Below are 18,174 nucleotides of genomic sequence, written 5' to 3' on the forward strand. Positions count from 1 at the left end.
TTTGACATTGTCTTGTCCAATAAAATGTAAAATGCAAGGACACCATTTAAAAAAAAATCTGTTTTCATATGATGCAAATGTCTAAAATACTGTGCTCTATCAAATCTTAGCTGTAATCACCTGATAAACTGCAGTTCAGTTTAGTCGTTCTTGTTCATTTTCTTTTTCAAATAGTTGCTATCTCCTTTGTGTGGACGGAACATGGAACTGGAGCATGATTCAACCTTCATGAGATATCCCTCCATCTCCTTTTCGCTCTCTGTCTAGCCAGTCTTTGTCCCTTCCCATCTAGGCTCTTATTGGATCCAGCAGACACAACGCAAACTGTAGGACTTTCCTTCTCTCCCCTCCCTCTCCCTCGATTGTCCCCTCCACTTCTACCTCAGAGGATTTGGCAGTTGCTGTGAGCGAAAAGAGAGGAGTGCAAAAAAACACACTGCTGCCTGTCAGTCTCATCAGTTTTTAGAAAGCCAGAGAAAAGGAGATGTTGGGAAGAGAAAGGAAGGAAAAGAGGTATTTGTTTTCACTGCAGTGTTAAAAAGCCCTGGTCAGATCACAAAGGAATTCTCGCTCCTGTCACAGAAGATACTTTTAATACATATTTTGCATGTTTTTATTTGAGCTGACAGTTCGTGTGTCTCATAGGTGAAGCTGTGAATCCTATTCAAAACCGATGAAGTTCTGAATTGCCATTTCATTTTCACTCCATTCTTCAGTCTGACACTTAGTTCATTTTAGCTATTTTCTGTGTGGGAGGAGGGTTTATTTTGCTCAAACCGATCAGTGGTGACTGGCTGCAGTTAAAATGTGTCATGTTGATCAAAGAAATAGGCTGGTTAAAGAGCTTTTATTTCTGTTACTTGACTTTAAACAACCTGTATAGTTGTGCCAATGATATAAAAGTCAAATACCAATCTTTCTGGCAATTTTTCTATCACCGGATTTTCTGGCTCTGGCACAGGAAGAAGGCATCATCATTTTTAATCCCACCTATAAATCTCTGATTGGTTTAGTTGTTTTCCCAACTTGGGAAACATCCATCAATGAGTAAAACACCAGACAAATGGCTGAAGAAAAAAAATCTGAGATTTTGGAGGTTTCAGTGGTCTGTAACCAGGCGTATTCCTATTCAAAAGACATGCCAGCATTTAGAAATGTGTTCAGGCGTCAACATCATCCTGTTGCAGCATAATCCATTATTTTGCAGTACAGAGCATCCTTCCTTAGTCCAGAAGAGCACATGCAGACAGAGAGAGAGAGACAAAACTGAGATACAAAGATGGCAGAGAAGAAAACAAGTGGAGTGTTTGAACAAGTGAGGGAGAGACAGGGAGTAAAAATAAGACTGAGCTGAAAGAGTAAGAGCCAAAAACAAGGAAGGAAGGAGACGAGGAGGTGCAGAGGCAGCGCAAGAGGAGACGTCCCGAGAGAGAGGCGGGTAGGGTGAGTTAGCGAGCGAGTAGCCCAGTGACAGACTGAACCGGAGATGAGTGGGGAAATCCCCTCTGTGCACACATTGAATAAAATCATCCGGCTGTGTGTGTGTGTGTCTGTGCGCAGTGTAATTGAGACAGTCAGAGGGGTGTATTCAGTTTATACAGTGTACTCTACCCTGAGGACTCCCTGTCTATATTATGTCATCCAAAAGCACTTATACAGACCTTCTGCTGGAACAGACACTTATACACACACACACACACACACACACACACACACACACACACACACACACACACACTCACTCACTCAGGTCCTACTCAGAGTCATATAGGCCTCCCACTCTGTCAGATGGCCAGGAGCAGTTCTGTAAGTTTGGATGTATTCTGGCTGAGGTTTCCTGCCTGATTTTTGTCTTAATGTTGTTCCACACTGTATCTGATGGCCTTAACACACATGTGGTTTTTATGTCTCACACACAAACACACGCTTACATCCTTGCGTACACACCTACCCTCCTAGGATTGCACTGCAGATGTTCAAAGTCATAGGAGCATTCTTGACGTATAATTCACAAGTGCATTTGGACATAATATTGAACAAATTTTTCGTGTTTCTCTCTGTTGACAGTTTTCTGGTGGGAAATTGCTGAAGAAACTTTCACATCAAAAATATGCAACTAGCATGTGAAACATCTTTGATACTTTAGGTGTCTGAAGAGGCAGTTTGGTACTTGAATGTCAAAGTTGTGTGATTTATGCTTGCCGTATCCCTGAGGGTCCCTAGCGTCCACACAGCCAAAGTGACATCACACTATCAGACACGGCCATTCTCGGAGATTCTATGTCAGGTTTTCGTTCTGTGCAAATAAAACATTTTCTAAATACATAAACTGGTGAGGAAAATTTAGAATTTTGAGGAGTTTTGAGAATGTCAGTTTGCCGCAGTATAAAAGATGTTAATGTTGCCTCGTCAAGATTCGTCACAGCTCGTGTCCTTGCGACCGTCCTTGCGGAAAGTATCACAGAGGCTTAAGAGTCAGAAAAAATCTTACAGCCAAGGGAACACGTGAGTGACAGTAGGCCTGGAGGGAGAGAGAGGAGCACCGAGAGAAAAGGTCCATGGCTTATTGTGTTAGCCTCCCACAGTGCAGGAAAGGACTAAATATGACACCTCTTCACCCTGACCCTGTCTTACAAGAGAAGAGTAAGAGGAGAGAGAGAGAAAGGGAGAAAGAGAGAGAATGCTTGGTAGTGACCCGCCTCGACCTTGCCAGCTCTTCCTGACCTCCCTTGTAGACCCATGCCGCTTAATTCTCACTAATTACATTCCTCACTGACAGAAAGTTGGCCCCTGACCACCCCTGCAAAGGCGCAGGTAGCAAAACCCATCATAGCATGGCCGGAGCACAGGGAGGATCCATCCACTGTAGAGGTGAAGGCGGAGAGGGGATGGGGGGGGGGGGTGATGACAAATTAATTAGTGGATGTGGAAGAGAAAACACACACACACATTTACATGTTGAGGGGTGTGTAGCTACTGTGCATGTGGTCTGATTTGCCTCAAACGGTGTATCCAGTGAGCTCTGTAGCATGTTGATATGACAGGCAGTGATGGATGGTGTTTAGTGTTGGACTCAGCAGTAAGTGGGGACGTGAGGGCAAACCTGTTCCACATTCACTTTTAAGAGGATGCAGCATGTGTGAATCTGTGAGAAAGCCTGAAGAAAGAAAGGGAACGGTAACATTACTGGATAGTGAAAGTGGCATAAATAAGCTACATTTAAGCCCTCTTTATGTGGAAGTGTAAACGGCCGTATAATATCAACAGAGTTTGAATAGCGAGAGGAAACGTGGAAATAAGATGTTAAGACGTGTTGTTATTTGGTGCAAGTAATATAGAAGTACTGCTTCCTGACTCATTGTTTTTATCGGGCAGCACAGTCTCTGGCCAGTGGTTGGTTCAGCTGCATGGGATAGGGTTACAGAAGTTTGCCTGCATTTGTCTTTACAATGTAATTAAGGGATTTTTGGGGCCTACGGCCTCAGAATGACAAACTCCCCGTGCTCAGAGAACTGGGTTCTTGATAGGAAATCTATTAGCAAATCAATCGTAGAAAGTTAATACATTTTGTAGCCACCTTACTTACTTACAGTTGCTTTTGAAAGAACTGGGATTCACATTGTTTTTCTGTATGTTTATCAGGGGGACACTGGTGATACATTTAACTGTAACATTAGTAAGCTACACTGTATTGCACTTTTTCCTCAGTGTGCCACACAACTTTATCTCAGGCTATTAACCAAAGTTCAAATGTCACCTCTGAAAGAGTGGATTGTGGAAGAAAACCTGTGCATCCCCCTGGTAATTATGAAGGCTCAACTCAATACAACAGTGTTGGCCTGCATTTGATATTCCATAAACATAATGGTCTCATGTGACTGTGTGTAGATAAATATCATGGACTTAGCCTGAGAGAGAGAAAAGGGGGGACGTTCCATTTTTTTTTATATCACATAATACGGCTCTTGTGTTCCCACAGAATACAACGGGGCCTTCTCTTGGCCCCCTCTACTAAATCCCTCAGCTATCTTTCAAACAGTGATAGTTACGGAAATTAGCGGCGCAGAAATCCACAAGCGTCCATCATCGGAGGGCTTATTAGTGTCTTTGTGAGGTTATGAGGGGAGGACAGAAGGCCCGGAGCACCGCTGAGGCTCAGCTGAGACACTACCTTCACATAACACACATGCACAAGGGCACGTGCATCCAAACTGACACACACACAGTCATATTCACCGAAAAGCAAAAACACTCATACACTCATGTGGCAAAATGGAGGTTAAAATGTTAACTTGTTTGTTTTTTACTGGGCCTGCTGTTTGCAATCCTTCTCCGATGGGACTTCCGAGAATTTAATTTTTTTGCCACCAGGAGCCGTAGTGATTCTTTGTTTAATGTGACAGAAAATATTCTTTATCTCTACATGGCTTTATGTATGGATGGAGGTCTGAGGTAACTCCATGCCAATGCTGCACACACATAGTGCATCACTCTCCTGTAAGCATAGAAAACAATGCTTGAGCAGACTTATCAGTACAGTTGAAATGACAATGACAGTTTAAGGAGGAAAGCACCTCCGATTTTGTCACAAAATCACAAGTTCCCTTACCCACTTGCCCCAGAAAGGTTTTGTATCAATTCAGTTTATAATTTATGATATCCTTATTATCAGTGAAGATGTCATCTGATCCTTTTTAGATTGTGTTTGCTGCATGTCAATGTATATTTTGGTTTTATTAGTTCTGCTCATTAACTTGTGTTCCTTTGGCCTTGTTATGATGATCTCATAAATGAATGTAAAAAACAATACAACAAGTACATTTTGGGCTACGCATACAAAGCAAATTAAAGCAAGGGGAGGAAACGGGTGCCATGAGACAAATAACATTACTTACTTTTCAAAATCTGCAAACCGTTGCTTATCTTGGGGCAAAAGTGTACTCTGAAGCACACACACACACACACACACACACACACACCAGAGATTCACAAGCCCAGCAGATTTTCTATGCTATAGAACTTCCCAATAGTCCCCCTTCATCTCATTTCAGTTTATGTTTTGTGTGTGTGTGTGTGTGTGTGTGTGTGTGTGTGTGTGTGGTTGTTTGTTGGGGTGGGGTGGCAGGGGGGGGGATAATAAATGGCAGCAGACATGGACATCGATTTCGGTAATAACACGGAGAGCAGAGCAGAGGCAGTGGCAGACGTCAGCCTGAGGTCCATCCATCTATGAAACAGGACATGCCAGTAATAGGAAAACACCACACACCGTTATGGCCAGGGGCAAAGCACACAGGCAACTTATCACAGCACTGAACTTTGATGCTTCGCAGCGTGCAGAGGAGAAAATATATATAATTCCATTATTTCTTCACAGATGATGAGACATAGGCTCCGTGTGTGTGTGTGTGTGTGTGTGTGTGTGTGTGTGTGTGTGTGTGTGTGTGTGTGTGTGTGTGTGATGTTGTACCTTTGTGAGCTAAAAGGAATCATGCGCACACACACAAAAAGAATATACTGTTTCTGCTGACTACACATATACACTTGTTTATTTATTGAATTATTATAATTTGTTTTTTCCCCCAAGAAAGGTGTGCTCTCTGGGGGCATGGCCAATTGATTGGTATGAGTGTTTGAGCATCTGCGAGCTGAAGTATACCTTATACCTCTTTGTAATAGCACCTTAAAGCACATGTCATGTAGCTAGATTGTGCATTTATTTTTTGGCTTGATGAATAAATCAGAAGAAACCCCTTCCATCCAAAGATGAGAACACGAAGCTCTGAGTGCATCAGGCGTACTGCTGGATAACAAGCAGACCATGTAGAAATCCAAGTCAGAGCATGTATTACTGCTCCATTAAATATAATTTAGTTGAACTTCAAACGCAGAGCTTCAATGTGCCTGCCGACCAACAGCGAGCTGGAAGCTCCTCTGTCCAAAACAACAGTCCTGCTACTAAACTTAATCAAAGCCTGAAACTGGTACTGCTCTATCTGCATGAAAGATTCATCACCCTGCTGTATAGCGGTGATAATGATAGTTCGAAACAAACAGGCTGTGGATTCTATTTGCATGACATAATTATGATGATAATAAGAGAAAAGGTCAGTAGCTCAATAAGTGCTGACCAACTATTAGGGATCCCTGGTGGTGCATTCTCTCTTTATATGCGGTGTGTGTTCTTAAAACCTTTTTGCACTTAGTAACAAGACAAGTAGGCTAAAGCCTGTCAAGGACCACAAAGAATCAGTTGGTGCTTATGGTTAAAGATTAAAAGATTCACCAAGAGTTTGCTTGCAAACCAAGTCCAATCCACAATTTGATATCGCACGAAAACAATATTTGTATCCTTAATAGATGACAATACTTACCACATGTACTGTATATGATGAAATATTACTGAGCCGGATTTACTGAGCAAATTTTCACTTGAAATAGACTGAAATAGACTGCATGTAACTATGCTGTTCTATTATTAAGGCAATCAGGTCCAAACAAGCACGGCCTCTATTCATTATAAAACAAGTTCTGTTTCTTTTGGTTGGCAGCTTCCATCCTGTATACTGCTTTAAATGTCTGTTAAAGAAGACTGTACAGTTGGCACAGTTCATGCCAGGAAAGAAAAATAACATCAATTCTTGTCTTTTCCCAGCTCTGGGCTTTCCTAATGGCAAAACAACTTCTTGAAACATTTCACGAGATTGAAAAAAATGACTCATCATTGCTTGGGCATACTATTGGCAATTTTGGATAATGGTGTTTATGGATGGTTTACTGAAAATACACACATTTATGCAGATATTTGGAGCAAAAGCGTGTCCCGAATTTAACACTCATAGCATTGTTTTGTCACACCTGTTCACTTACCATTCAATTAACATGTATTTGTGAATCGTCAGCAAGTTCACACTCACATGTTCACACACCTATGACAGGTAAACTTAAAGATAGCCTTCCCTTTGTTCCACTCTCACACTGCACACACTCTCACATACACAAAAACACGCACACACTTCCTGTGTAATGAAAAGCAGATCAGAACTGAAACAATCCCTGTTCTGTTACAGCCTGTCACTCACTCTCATCCAGAAGACTCTCTGCTTCTCCTCTTTCATTCTTTCACCCCTGCTGTCTTAGTTTCTGGCCTGATAGTCTCTTCCTCTGTTTTCCTCTTCCACTGTGTATACAGTTTGGTTAAACAGTCAGATAGTAAAATAAATGGATTATAATCTCAGAGGAGATCATGAAGATAGGCAGAAGAGGCTGTCTGTCTTTAGTGATTTTTTTTCCATATAACTGAAATTTCATCTGAATGAGTAAATGTGCGTTTAGACCACCAACTAAAGAAGGTTGGTGTGTGCATGCACGTAATCTCTCAAATGTATCCCTTTAACATTTCTGTTTCAACCTAAAAATCACTTCCTCCTTTACTTATTTAATCTCCTGCCTCTATATCTCCCTTCCTAAACAGATAAAAGGTGCTGATTTCAGCTAAAAGCTGCAGGCAAGATGTCTGTTCGTGTTTGTGTGTGTGTGTGTGTGTGTGTGTGTGTGTGTGTGTGTGTGTGTGTGTGTGTGTGTGTGTGTGTGTGTGTGTGTGAGAGAGAGAGAGAGAGAGAGAGAGAGAGAGAGAGAGAGAGAGAGAGAGAGAGTGAGAGGGAGGATGACGGGTGGTGGGGTAAGGGGATCTGTGAATGGTGTGAAAAGTATTAAGTGCCAGTAATAATTGGAAGCGGGCCTAGAGAATCCAAATATAATCTTACAGCGGGAACACTTGTAATACATTGGTTCTGGAGATGGGCCCAGAACTCACACACACACAAAGGCCCACAGTGGTTTCTCCCGGTCTCCTAAAACAAGGGAAGATGTTATGCCAGACGCTGACGGTGCTTGCAGATGCGCTGGCCATTGCCCCCCGTTAAACCTCAAAATCCTCCCATTAGCCTCCATTTGGCCAAAAGAAACATGGATCATATTTTACCTGGCATGCTCCACAAATCTTCCCCTGCCTCTTTCTCCCTGTCTATAGCCATACAGTCTCCATTCAATTTCCTGTTGACTAATGTCTATTAATGTTCACTGAGGTGGCCATTAGCAACACCAATTGTGACTTTGACTGATCTCAGTAGAATGATTTGTGTGTATTAGACTGCAACTAACTTCATACTTGCTTTCATTGTTGATCTTTAAATGTCCTAAAATAGTAAAAAATGTATTCATTTCCTTGTGCTAGTCTATAATATATAATATATCTACAAATAGGAAAGGGTGTGAAATGGAAATCATAGTCTCTTTTAGACACACAGTGCAGTCTTCAAGTACTTTTTCTGTACTCGAGTAGTTTTTATTAGAACGAAAACAAGTATTGAGGGTGATTGCTTCCACATCAGACTACCATGAAGCAATTGCAGCACTTTTGTTTCATGGAACAGTGCCCTTGCTTTGTTTTACTGTTTTCTGATGAACAAATTCTACTAAGCAATACAGAAAAGATGAACCATGATCATTAGTTATCTTGCAATGAGAACTGCAAAAATATGGAGGAGAGAGGCTTCTTGCTGTCCCACGGGCGTCCCTATCAGGTGCCAGCAGCAACTTGTCAATAACTGTTAGGAGGAAGCCGGTGGTTGGCCAAGGCATTCCAGCGGCTAGCCTGACTCGGGTCCTTTGGCTCATGCTTCATGGTCCGCCACAGAAATGCCAGCCTCTCTCTCTCTCTCTCCCTAACTCTTTCCCTTTCTCTCTCACACACTCATGCACAGCTGCCGGACCTCACACTCCACCAATATTGTATTTTTAGCTGTTGCTGGTTTGAAAACCCCAGTTAGTGCCCATTTCTGCATGGTGGCAAGAGTTAAAGGTTTATTTTAGGAGTGCTCATGTTTCCAGTCCTGGGAAGCAGGTAATGCCGTCGTTTTTGTGGTTTTTGCTGCCATAACGGCAAACAACTTTTTTTTCTGTCTTCTCCATACATTTCCCTGCCCCCCCTCCTTTTGAGTTTCTGGGAATTTCTCTCCAACAACGCAAGTGTGGTTTTTGAGGTGTTCCTTTTTTAATCTGTGTTCCGGTTCAGGAAGGATTGCACTACAAAGTTTTTATTGAATCATGGTATCGTTTCTTTCCTTCACTTTCAGTGGAGCTAGCAGTCAATGAATGACACATTTACAGAGATGCAAGAGAATTCTTCTGTGTGGTGTGCGTCTGTTTTCATGCCCACGCTTGTGTGTGTGTGTGTGTGTGTGTGCATGTGTGTGTGGCAGGATGCTGCTGGCCTAGCTAGGCCTGCTCTTTGTCACCGTAATTCCCCCAAATGAGGAGGTGGAATGAGTCTCCGTCCTTTACCGCTCCCACTTACAGACCCCATATCAGATGCCTCGTTCTCTACACACCAGCCACAAGCACTTAATTTTAATACCGGCCTATAGAGTAAAAACCTGGCCAGTCTCAATCCAGCTGCTATTTGGGCGCCCAGTTCTCCCCCATTCCGTCGACTGCAGCAGGAGTGAGCCCCCTTCTTATTCAAGCAGTAAATGTTTATTGAATTACCTTGTGTTTTTCCAAGCAAAAAGCGAGTGTAGCATAACAATAGAGAAAGGTTTACGTTTAGTCTCCCCGCCTGCTTTGCTATTCCAAAGTACTCCTGACGCTAGTCTTTTCCCAGGAATGTGGAATTCCTCCTCCTCCTCTGCGTGAACCCACTTCCCGTTTTTGCAAGTGCTACACTAAATCTTCTCAAACACCTGCCGTTTATTTTTCTCTCATGTTGTTTTCTGTGCTCTTCTCTTCAACGCATTTTTCTTTTCTCCACCTCTGAACTCGGGCGATTATTTTCCCTGCATCTCCCATGACACCTTGTTCCTCTTTGGAGAATCTTGTCGGTGCTTGTATGTTTATCTGAGGGACGGCGGCTTTCAATAAACCTGGCCCCTGGAAGCTGCGCACACACTTCTTCCTTCAGACACACAGGCCTTGGTAATTAATCTTAGATAAACAAACAGCCTCACACATACACATGTCAGGCAGAAGTACCCTGTAGGAAAATAATCGCGCCAGAGAATGCGAGTTTTAGGCAACGTAAGATCCTGCCACCGTGTTCTTTGGATGGGAAAGCGTACTGAAGCGATCTGCAGGACAAACACTGGTGTCTATTCTATAGACAGACAAGGCTGCAAGCTGATAGCAGCCGCCGCATCTCCTGTTACCTCACATGTTCTGCGATTGCATGAGGTGGATTCTGAAACTGGTTGGAATAAAGGTTAAAGGTCATTGGATAAAATTGACGATGAAGGGCACAGAGTAAATCACATGTGGGAATAGTCTTTAGTATAAATTCAGGGTTTTGCGTGAACATAAATAGTTAGCGCTAATAGGAAGGACAGGTCACACAGGTGACTTAAGGGTAAAGGGGCACCTCTAGGGAGGAGATCAGACTTCACATGCACATACACACACTACCTAACAAAGAACAAGCCGCATCTGTGAACTGCCAACGAGTCATAGCAGGAGGGAAAGAGGGGCAGAGACAGACAGAGAGAAAGAAAGCTGAGCCGGTGGACCACACAGATAAAAGAGTGCGCTCTGTTCTCTTTCCTCCTGAAGGAACCTGAAGGAGGAAACTCCACCTCTGGGATTAAGGCTTGTGTTTCCCCAATTTACTGCCATGGCTGCCTCGGACAATATATTCCTGTTCTGCTTGTCTTGTGTTATTGCTTCTCTTCTCTTCTCTTCTTTACTGATCAGCAAGATCATCATAAAGAAACTCCCCAAGATGAACCCTAATAGCAGATAACTATAAAAACAAATAAATTAAATTAAATATATATAAATATGATTTACAATGTATTCATTGCATCTTGCTATTTGAGTGTTTTTGGGAATCTTAAAGTAGCGTGAACTCTTTTGTATTAAGGCAAAAATAAGGCAGCATTTTTAGACACTGAGGTGTTTTTTCTTTTTTTTACTTCTGTGATGATTCATTTTATTCCTATTATTCTACTTTGCTATGGGATTTTTATTGGTCTTTTGTTAATATTTAAAAGACATTTCTAACCAATAAAGTTATACGTTTTAGTAATTAATCTAGTATAATATTTTTTCTAAAATAGCACTCAGATCTTCAGAAAGAGTCTCTAGAGCCTGTTTGGTACATACTGTTTGTATTTTACTGTGAGTATGACAGATGCTGTATGGGATAGCTGTGATAAGAGGGCATGCTCTGGCCCATTTGGTGGTGGAATTATCGAATTTGCTGTGCACTGCCCCTGAACCAGTCTACCCAACCACAAGAAAGACCTAGAGGAGGAGACGAAAGGGCTACACAAACATGGACACACACACACAAGCACACACACTGAGCCTCCCCCAGCACTAGGAGATGCTCTGCACATTCCCCCTAATTGCTTGTTTCAAGCGGAGGCTGATTATGGAAAATTATACCCTTTGCTTTTTTTTTCTGTGTTCCCCTCCATCTTTTTTTCTTTTTCTTTGTGTCTGCACATATGCATACATGTTGAAGGACCAAATGTACAGTATGTGTGTGTGTGTGTGTGTGTGTGTGTGTGTGTGTGTGTGTGTGTGTGTGTGTGTGTGTGTGTGTGTCCTTGAGTATTCTGAAGGTTTGCAGTGAGATCAGTGTCTTTCTACCCTCACACCAAAGTCCTGTATAAAGATCGTGAGTGTATGTGTGCATGCATGTATGTGTTGGAAAAATGTGAATTCTTCATTCCTGGAATAATTAACTTTATGTAAGCTGTAGCTGTACATTATGGTTATCATGTGTTTGCAGTTAAAGTGGTCATTGTACTGAACATTTTATTTTTGATGTAGAATTAATGGTCTAAGTCATTCACTGCCTCTTAAATGTGACTATTTGTTGTTTTTTAATATAATAATGAATAATTGATTGTCTTTGGATATTGGACTGTAAGTTCGACAACATTTGAATATTTGAAGATGTCACCTCGAGACAAAAAGAGGGCCGCCTCCAGAAGCACAAACCTAATCAATCCAACATCTGAGAAAAAAGAGACCTACTTGTCGGCAAATTAAAAACGCTGATGGTACGTCATATTTCAATTTTCGCCCCAAAAAGTTCTTCCTGAAAAAGCAACACAAACCAACTCTCCACCACTCTTCACACTTCCCCTTCCAAATGTGTGGCTCCCTGACAGTGAGTGCTGCCAACCTCACTCATACAGTATGCATTGGCCAAGAGCAACGTATAAGTCTAGGAAACTTAATGTGTGTGTGTGTTTATGTGTTTGTGCGAGGCTGGGAACTAGGTGCCCCTCGCCACAAGGTGGGCTTTGCAGGAGAGGCTGTGGTAGTCCCACTACTATAACTACATAAGTGAGGAAATGAATTAAGTGGACTTGGGAGAAAAGGTGTGTGTGTGTGTGTGTGTGTGTGTGTGTGTGTGTGTGTGTGTGTGTGTGTGTGTCTGTGTGTGTGTGTGTGTGTGTGTGTGTGTGTGTGTGTGTGTGTGTCTGTGTGTGTGTCAAGGTGGCTGCTATATTCAAATGTATCGCACACGGACAAACGAAGGTGCAAGTACAGAAAGTATCTCAAATGCTACATAATTGTCACAAAAAGCAGCGCTAAAGTGATAACAGAATCAATCAATTTGTTTAAATCCACAAATGGATCACTTGAACGTGCACGCACACACATGAACATACCGTCTGGTCTGGGGTGCCCCGTCCTTTTCTAACAAGGCCTCTCTTACAGTATATGCAGCCTGGCCTGTCTGGTGCGTTTAAGGGGCCAAGTAAATCTGTCAATTTAGCCCCTGAACATTCAGTCACTCGCACACACACACACGCTCAGAGCTTTGCAGCTGGAAGGAATTAGGCTGTCTCTCCCTCTCTCTCTCTCTCTCCCTACACCAGGGATGATAACCTCCACCGATCACACTCTGTGATTGGAGAACCATTTATTTTAGCCATTAACAACATATCTGTTGGCCCCTGGGCTAATAGTTGAGAAGACAGAGAACCTTTAGTGTTTAGGTGAAAGGCAAGACTTGTCTCCTGTCTGGGAGTTTAGCTACTGTATCCTTCAACTGGGTGTTCAGTGTGTGGAATGTGTGTGTGTGTGTTCACCTGTGCAGCTCCATGTATAATATTCGTCTCACTAATACAAACACATGCTCACATCAACTTCCTCATTTTAAACACACTCCCGATCATACTACCTTTCACCAGAGTTAAAATTTAACTTTTGGCTGTCTGGATTATGATGTCACTGGTGTGCAGCGGTGTCCGTATGCATGTGGACTCCCAGTGCCCCTCTGCAAACATGTCAGTTTAATCTGTGCTGGCGTCTCGGTTGTTTCACAGAACCCCAGGTCTCAGTAACAAACTGTCCAGTTTGGATGGCTGGTTATCATGCACTGAGCCTCACATATTAGTCTTTATTTGGTACAGAGAGGCTTTGTGTTCACATGAATTTAAACATGAATTTACACGTACATGAACACAGCATCTACAGTGTTTATGAAGGGGTGCTAAAGTCCACAAACGTTAGAGAATAGAAATAATGGCTTGTAGTGAAGTGGAAGTGTGAATAAGATGGAGCGAAAAGACAAGAGAAAATAGAAGTTGAGGAGGAAGATACAACTTTTTAACAAGTGTTCACTTATGTATTCATGAGTCAGTACTGAAATTGTCTTATCTTCTGTTTTGTGTCAGGCAGGTTGCCTGACACGAAACAGGCAGACAAACATACAGACAGCAAGTAAACAGAAAGACAGATCCACCTCAACAGAAACAAGGGTATGTTGTGTATGCACTGAAACACTACCCCCATTACAACCCTGACACAAGCATGTTCTCTTGGCATACACACACACACACACACACACACACATACACACATACGCACACACCCCTTGGGTAGTATCCAACAGGCAAAGCATGGCTGCAGAATAAGGTGTATAGAACACTCTGTGATAACCAAATTGTCTCTAATGCTGCTATAAGCTCTCATCTCCTGCTTCTAACTCTCTCTCATTTATAAATGTCTAATTCATCGTCATATGTATGGTCATCATCCATGTTATCAGGCCATAGATAGGAGACTTTAGGTGGTTGTATTCATGAATTTCATTCGTGTTGAAAACCCCATCTTGATTGTGAATTCTGTAAATGGCAACTTTTTACGACGGTAATGGATTTTTGTAACAGTCACAAAACATTAGCCCTTTGACGTGACCCTCAATAAGAGGTGGTTTACCCGTTATCACAGACGCAGCCTCACTCTTTTCTGCCAATCCCCACTCCATCATCTTTCATTGTATACTTGGCTGAGACTCGGTGAAAACAGCAGGTATACACACTCTGTAAACAGCTTGTCAAATAAATAAAAATAAATCCCCTTGTAGGAAGCTGTGGAGGGACTGTTAACAATGGGCTCATGATTGTTTCCCAAGTACAGTTTTCAAAAAGGATCTGACATCAGACGAAGTGAAGTGGGGATGTTTTGTTCCAAAAAGGGCAATTGAAGGAAAGTTTTGAGAGCAACCGTAATGTCTTAATCATCTGTCCTTCTCGTTTTGATGTGATGTCATTCTCCCCCTGTTGCCTAATAGTATGAGTACATCGCCAGCATTACAGACGGGATAATAATACCTATAAATACACTCAGCAGCAGAAGCCAGGCCCTGTCTGTCTACCTCTACCCATTTCACCATTTAGGAATGTATGCCCCTAAATAGTCATATATGAAGACATGTTACCACAGACCATTTTAGTCCAAAATTTACTTAACGTTAACATGATTTAGATTACAAGGATTTTGTGTAAAGTTCAAACACTTATGCTTTTTGGTTCCTTTGATTTCATTCAGTTATTATTTGGTAACTGATAATTTCTTAGATTAGAAGCCTTCAATGTTGAGTTTGGGGTTTAATTGTATTTTCCATAGCCATTCATATCATTCTAGTTCCTATATATTCCCTCTGGTGTTGGTTTCTTTCCTGCTCCTCCATGCATATTTTCTTCATTGTTCTCTTCATTAATCAAAATGTGTGTGTGTGTGTGTGTGTGTGTGTGTGTGTGTGTGTGTGTGTGTGTGTGTGTGTGTGTGTGTGTGTGTGTGTCTGTGTGTGTGTGTGTGTGTGTGTGTGTGTGTGTGTGTGTGTGTGTGGCAGGTGCTCTCCTTGGGGAGCTCTCTTGGCCAGAATAGAGTAAGGATATGAATATAGGATATGTGCCTGTGCACCTGCAGCAACTGGGACAAAGACCACACATGCACACAAACAAACACAAGCATGCACACACACACACACACACACACACACACACACACACACACACACACACAAACAAATGACATGGGGAGGAAATGGGAGATTCCATTGCACATTATCACTGCATTCCATTGGCTCTTTGACAGATGGTCAAAAAACAATTCAAGCAAGAAACAATGTCAGAGCAAGTTATTAAGGTGTTGATGTTGCTGTCATTGAAGTTATTTATCAAGCAAAAATGACAACATGTTTTGTGTCATTTTAAATTAAAATTCTTTATGTTTTGGATCATCAGTTTGAAGATATTATCTTGGGCTCCGGCAACCTGTGACATTTAGTAGGCAAACCAACAAATCAGTTAATAAATAAATGGTAAATGGATATGTCAATAATGAAAAATAATTGTTAGATGCAGCCTGAGGTTTTAATTTCACTCCATGTTGAGCAGCATCAGCCCTGTCCCTGGAGTACTGTGGTCTACTGCTGCAACACTGTATGTTATCACAAGTGTTTAGACAGTTGGGCAGTAAATAGACTGCTCTAATGGCACTGAACTTCCTTACACACACACACACACACACACACACACACACACACACACCTTGGTGCCGTTGTCCTCCTCCCGAGGGAGCTGTGGTCTCCATTCTCTCCTGCTGGCTGCTGCAATGACTATGGGGTCCCGGGGTCTTCTAGATAAGACCGCAGGGGTTTTGTAAAGGCAAGCTTGACTTTCAGAGCACAGGAAGGAAAGATGAATAACCCGGAGGAAAGGAGGAGAGTAGGGAGTGAGGTCGAATGAAACTCCAAACCACCTGCACATCTGATAAGGCAGCACACACTAAGGTGAACGTAAAAGAGAAGGTTAGCAGGGAAATGTCAATAAGCGCCCAGAGAGAGGAGAGTTGGGAGCTGAGAGGAGAGAAAGTGAGGGCGAAATGTAGACAGGGAAGAGAGAAAAAACACTGAATCTATCAAAGAAAGATCATGCAACAGAAAATATGAGAGGCTGAGGGGAACAAAGAGAAAGGATGAATGAATTATCAATGAAAGAAAGACTACGGCCGCAGACTTGAATAGGTGATCTTTGACACAACACAATGCTGCTTTGAAATGGAGAAGTTCACAATCGTAAAACACCAAAAAGATTTACACCCACCACGCTCGCCGAAAGCCTCCTGACTGAAATGTGTTGTAGTTTCTGCTCATTGACGTATCGAGCGGTTATGACAAAGGAAGTGTGGGGGACCTCAGGTAGCTCTGTGTGGAACCATTGATTTTCACTGTCCGCATAAGGCCGTTGATTGATAGGGCGGCACTGGAGTCATTAGATACATTCTTCCCCAGCATCTGAATGCGCACACACTCAGAAGAGCTTGGAGTGAGAGGTGGGTGGGGAGTGAGAGGAGAGGCAGAATGAGGTAATACATGTCTGCAAAGTTTAAAATGCAACACTTAAATCCACAAAATGATTGCTGGCATAAAACTAAGCGTAATTGTAAAAGTCTTGTATTTTTGAGTGTGCTGTGAATATTGAAAGTAAAGCATGAATTAAAGTTTGTGATAAATGACACAAGAAATCTAAGAAAACCATTTGGCTTGAAGATGTTCTCTGACAACTACCACTCTCTTCAATTTGGCCTGACCCCCGTGCCCTGTTGTCATAAGCTCACTATTTATGGAGGTGGCGTGAACCCGAGGCCAAGGTGGAGGGCTTATTTTACAGATCTTGCCATAAAACGGTCAGCTTGAAAATATGAGAGACTTGGCAGGGGGACTTGACTACCTTTGGGATCCTATTGCAGATTGCCTGCTTTAACTGGGGATGGACAGGATGTGCTCCGGAGAGAGATATGCGGGGGGGACACGATGACACATAGACACACAAAATCATCCAGATGCTCGTTGACAGACACACACAAGTCCTGTAGCAGTATGTCTGTGTAGGAAGTGGTAGCCTTGCTAGGCACTTTATGGGTCAGTGTCTTTAATATATTTAGGCTTTGATTTTATTTTTTTATAAAAAAATTTTAGTTCATGTTGAATATCAAAATGTGTGTAAAAATAGGTTGAAAGAAAACATTTATTACAAACATTTTTATTTATTTATTTACTTTGCGTACTTTAGTTCACAACCAGCAGGCCTCATTTTTGTCTACATTTTCTTTTGCTCATTTAGTTAAAAATCTTGTTAAAATCGTATTGCTGTAAGTGTAAACTGCGGTGGTCTTTGTTTTCCTATGGCAGGAAACACAACTTGCGATGCGGATGCATGCGGACCTAAAAGTGAACTTAAAAGGGACTTAAAACTAATCTGCTTTTATAAAAGTATCCTGTTCTTTTCTTTTAAAATTATAATATAATTTGTGGCTGTGTCGTCATTTGCTACTCTTTCAAAATGGGCTCTACAGTGCAGCTACAACATCGCTTTGAGACAGTTACAGTATATTTGTGATGAATCCTCACATATATCCTTTGTATATGTGGACAGCTCAGGCCTCTCTTGCGGCAGGTTAAACTATTGTGTTGAGCCGTCAGGAAAAGCTCTCATTCTCTCAGATGTCTCTATAACTTACTTTTATTAAAACACATTTCTTTTTTTCTAACACATCTCTGTTAAAAGGAAGAAATTGTCCTGAAGTTGATGCTGCAATGACATTTTAATGATAATCGAGCCAGAGAGCCGTCTTGGCCACTGAACTGGAAAATGTTACCTTTTAAGAGGTCAGGATTGGAGATTTTCCTCAAAGAGAGAGCAACGATATACACTAGAATTGAGCAGAAATAGTGGAAAGTGTTGAAAAGTGCTGCAAAATTGGAATATTTGTTTTGTGAATAAGATGAGATTTCTGACCCCGTTATGAAGCCCAAACCAGGAGCCATAAGCCCTCTGAATGTGTCTTTGTGAGTGGATACACATAAAAAAC

The 18,174-nt window shown here is 42.0% G+C and overlaps 1 protein-coding gene across 1 annotated transcript in view; it reads left to right on the plus strand.

Moving 5' to 3' along the window:
• Nucleotides 1–18,174, plus strand: part of LOC137889095 (histone-lysine N-methyltransferase PRDM16-like) — a gene marked incomplete at its 3' end in the record, with an annotated part of 163,271 nt that overhangs the window by 114,572 nt on the left and 30,525 nt on the right. The window contains exon 4 of the mRNA XM_068732723.1: nt 13,692–13,775. Coding sequence (XP_068588824.1) covers nt 13,692–13,775 — 84 coding nt within the window. The remainder of the gene's footprint in view (nt 1–13,691; nt 13,776–18,174) is intronic.

The sequence above is a fragment of the Cebidichthys violaceus genome, unplaced genomic scaffold (genome assembly GCF_023349555.1).
Source record: "Cebidichthys violaceus isolate CVI_PGR_0920_01 unplaced genomic scaffold, fCebVio1.0.p SCAF_6, whole genome shotgun sequence".
NCBI lineage: Eukaryota > Metazoa > Chordata > Actinopteri > Perciformes > Stichaeidae > Cebidichthys > Cebidichthys violaceus.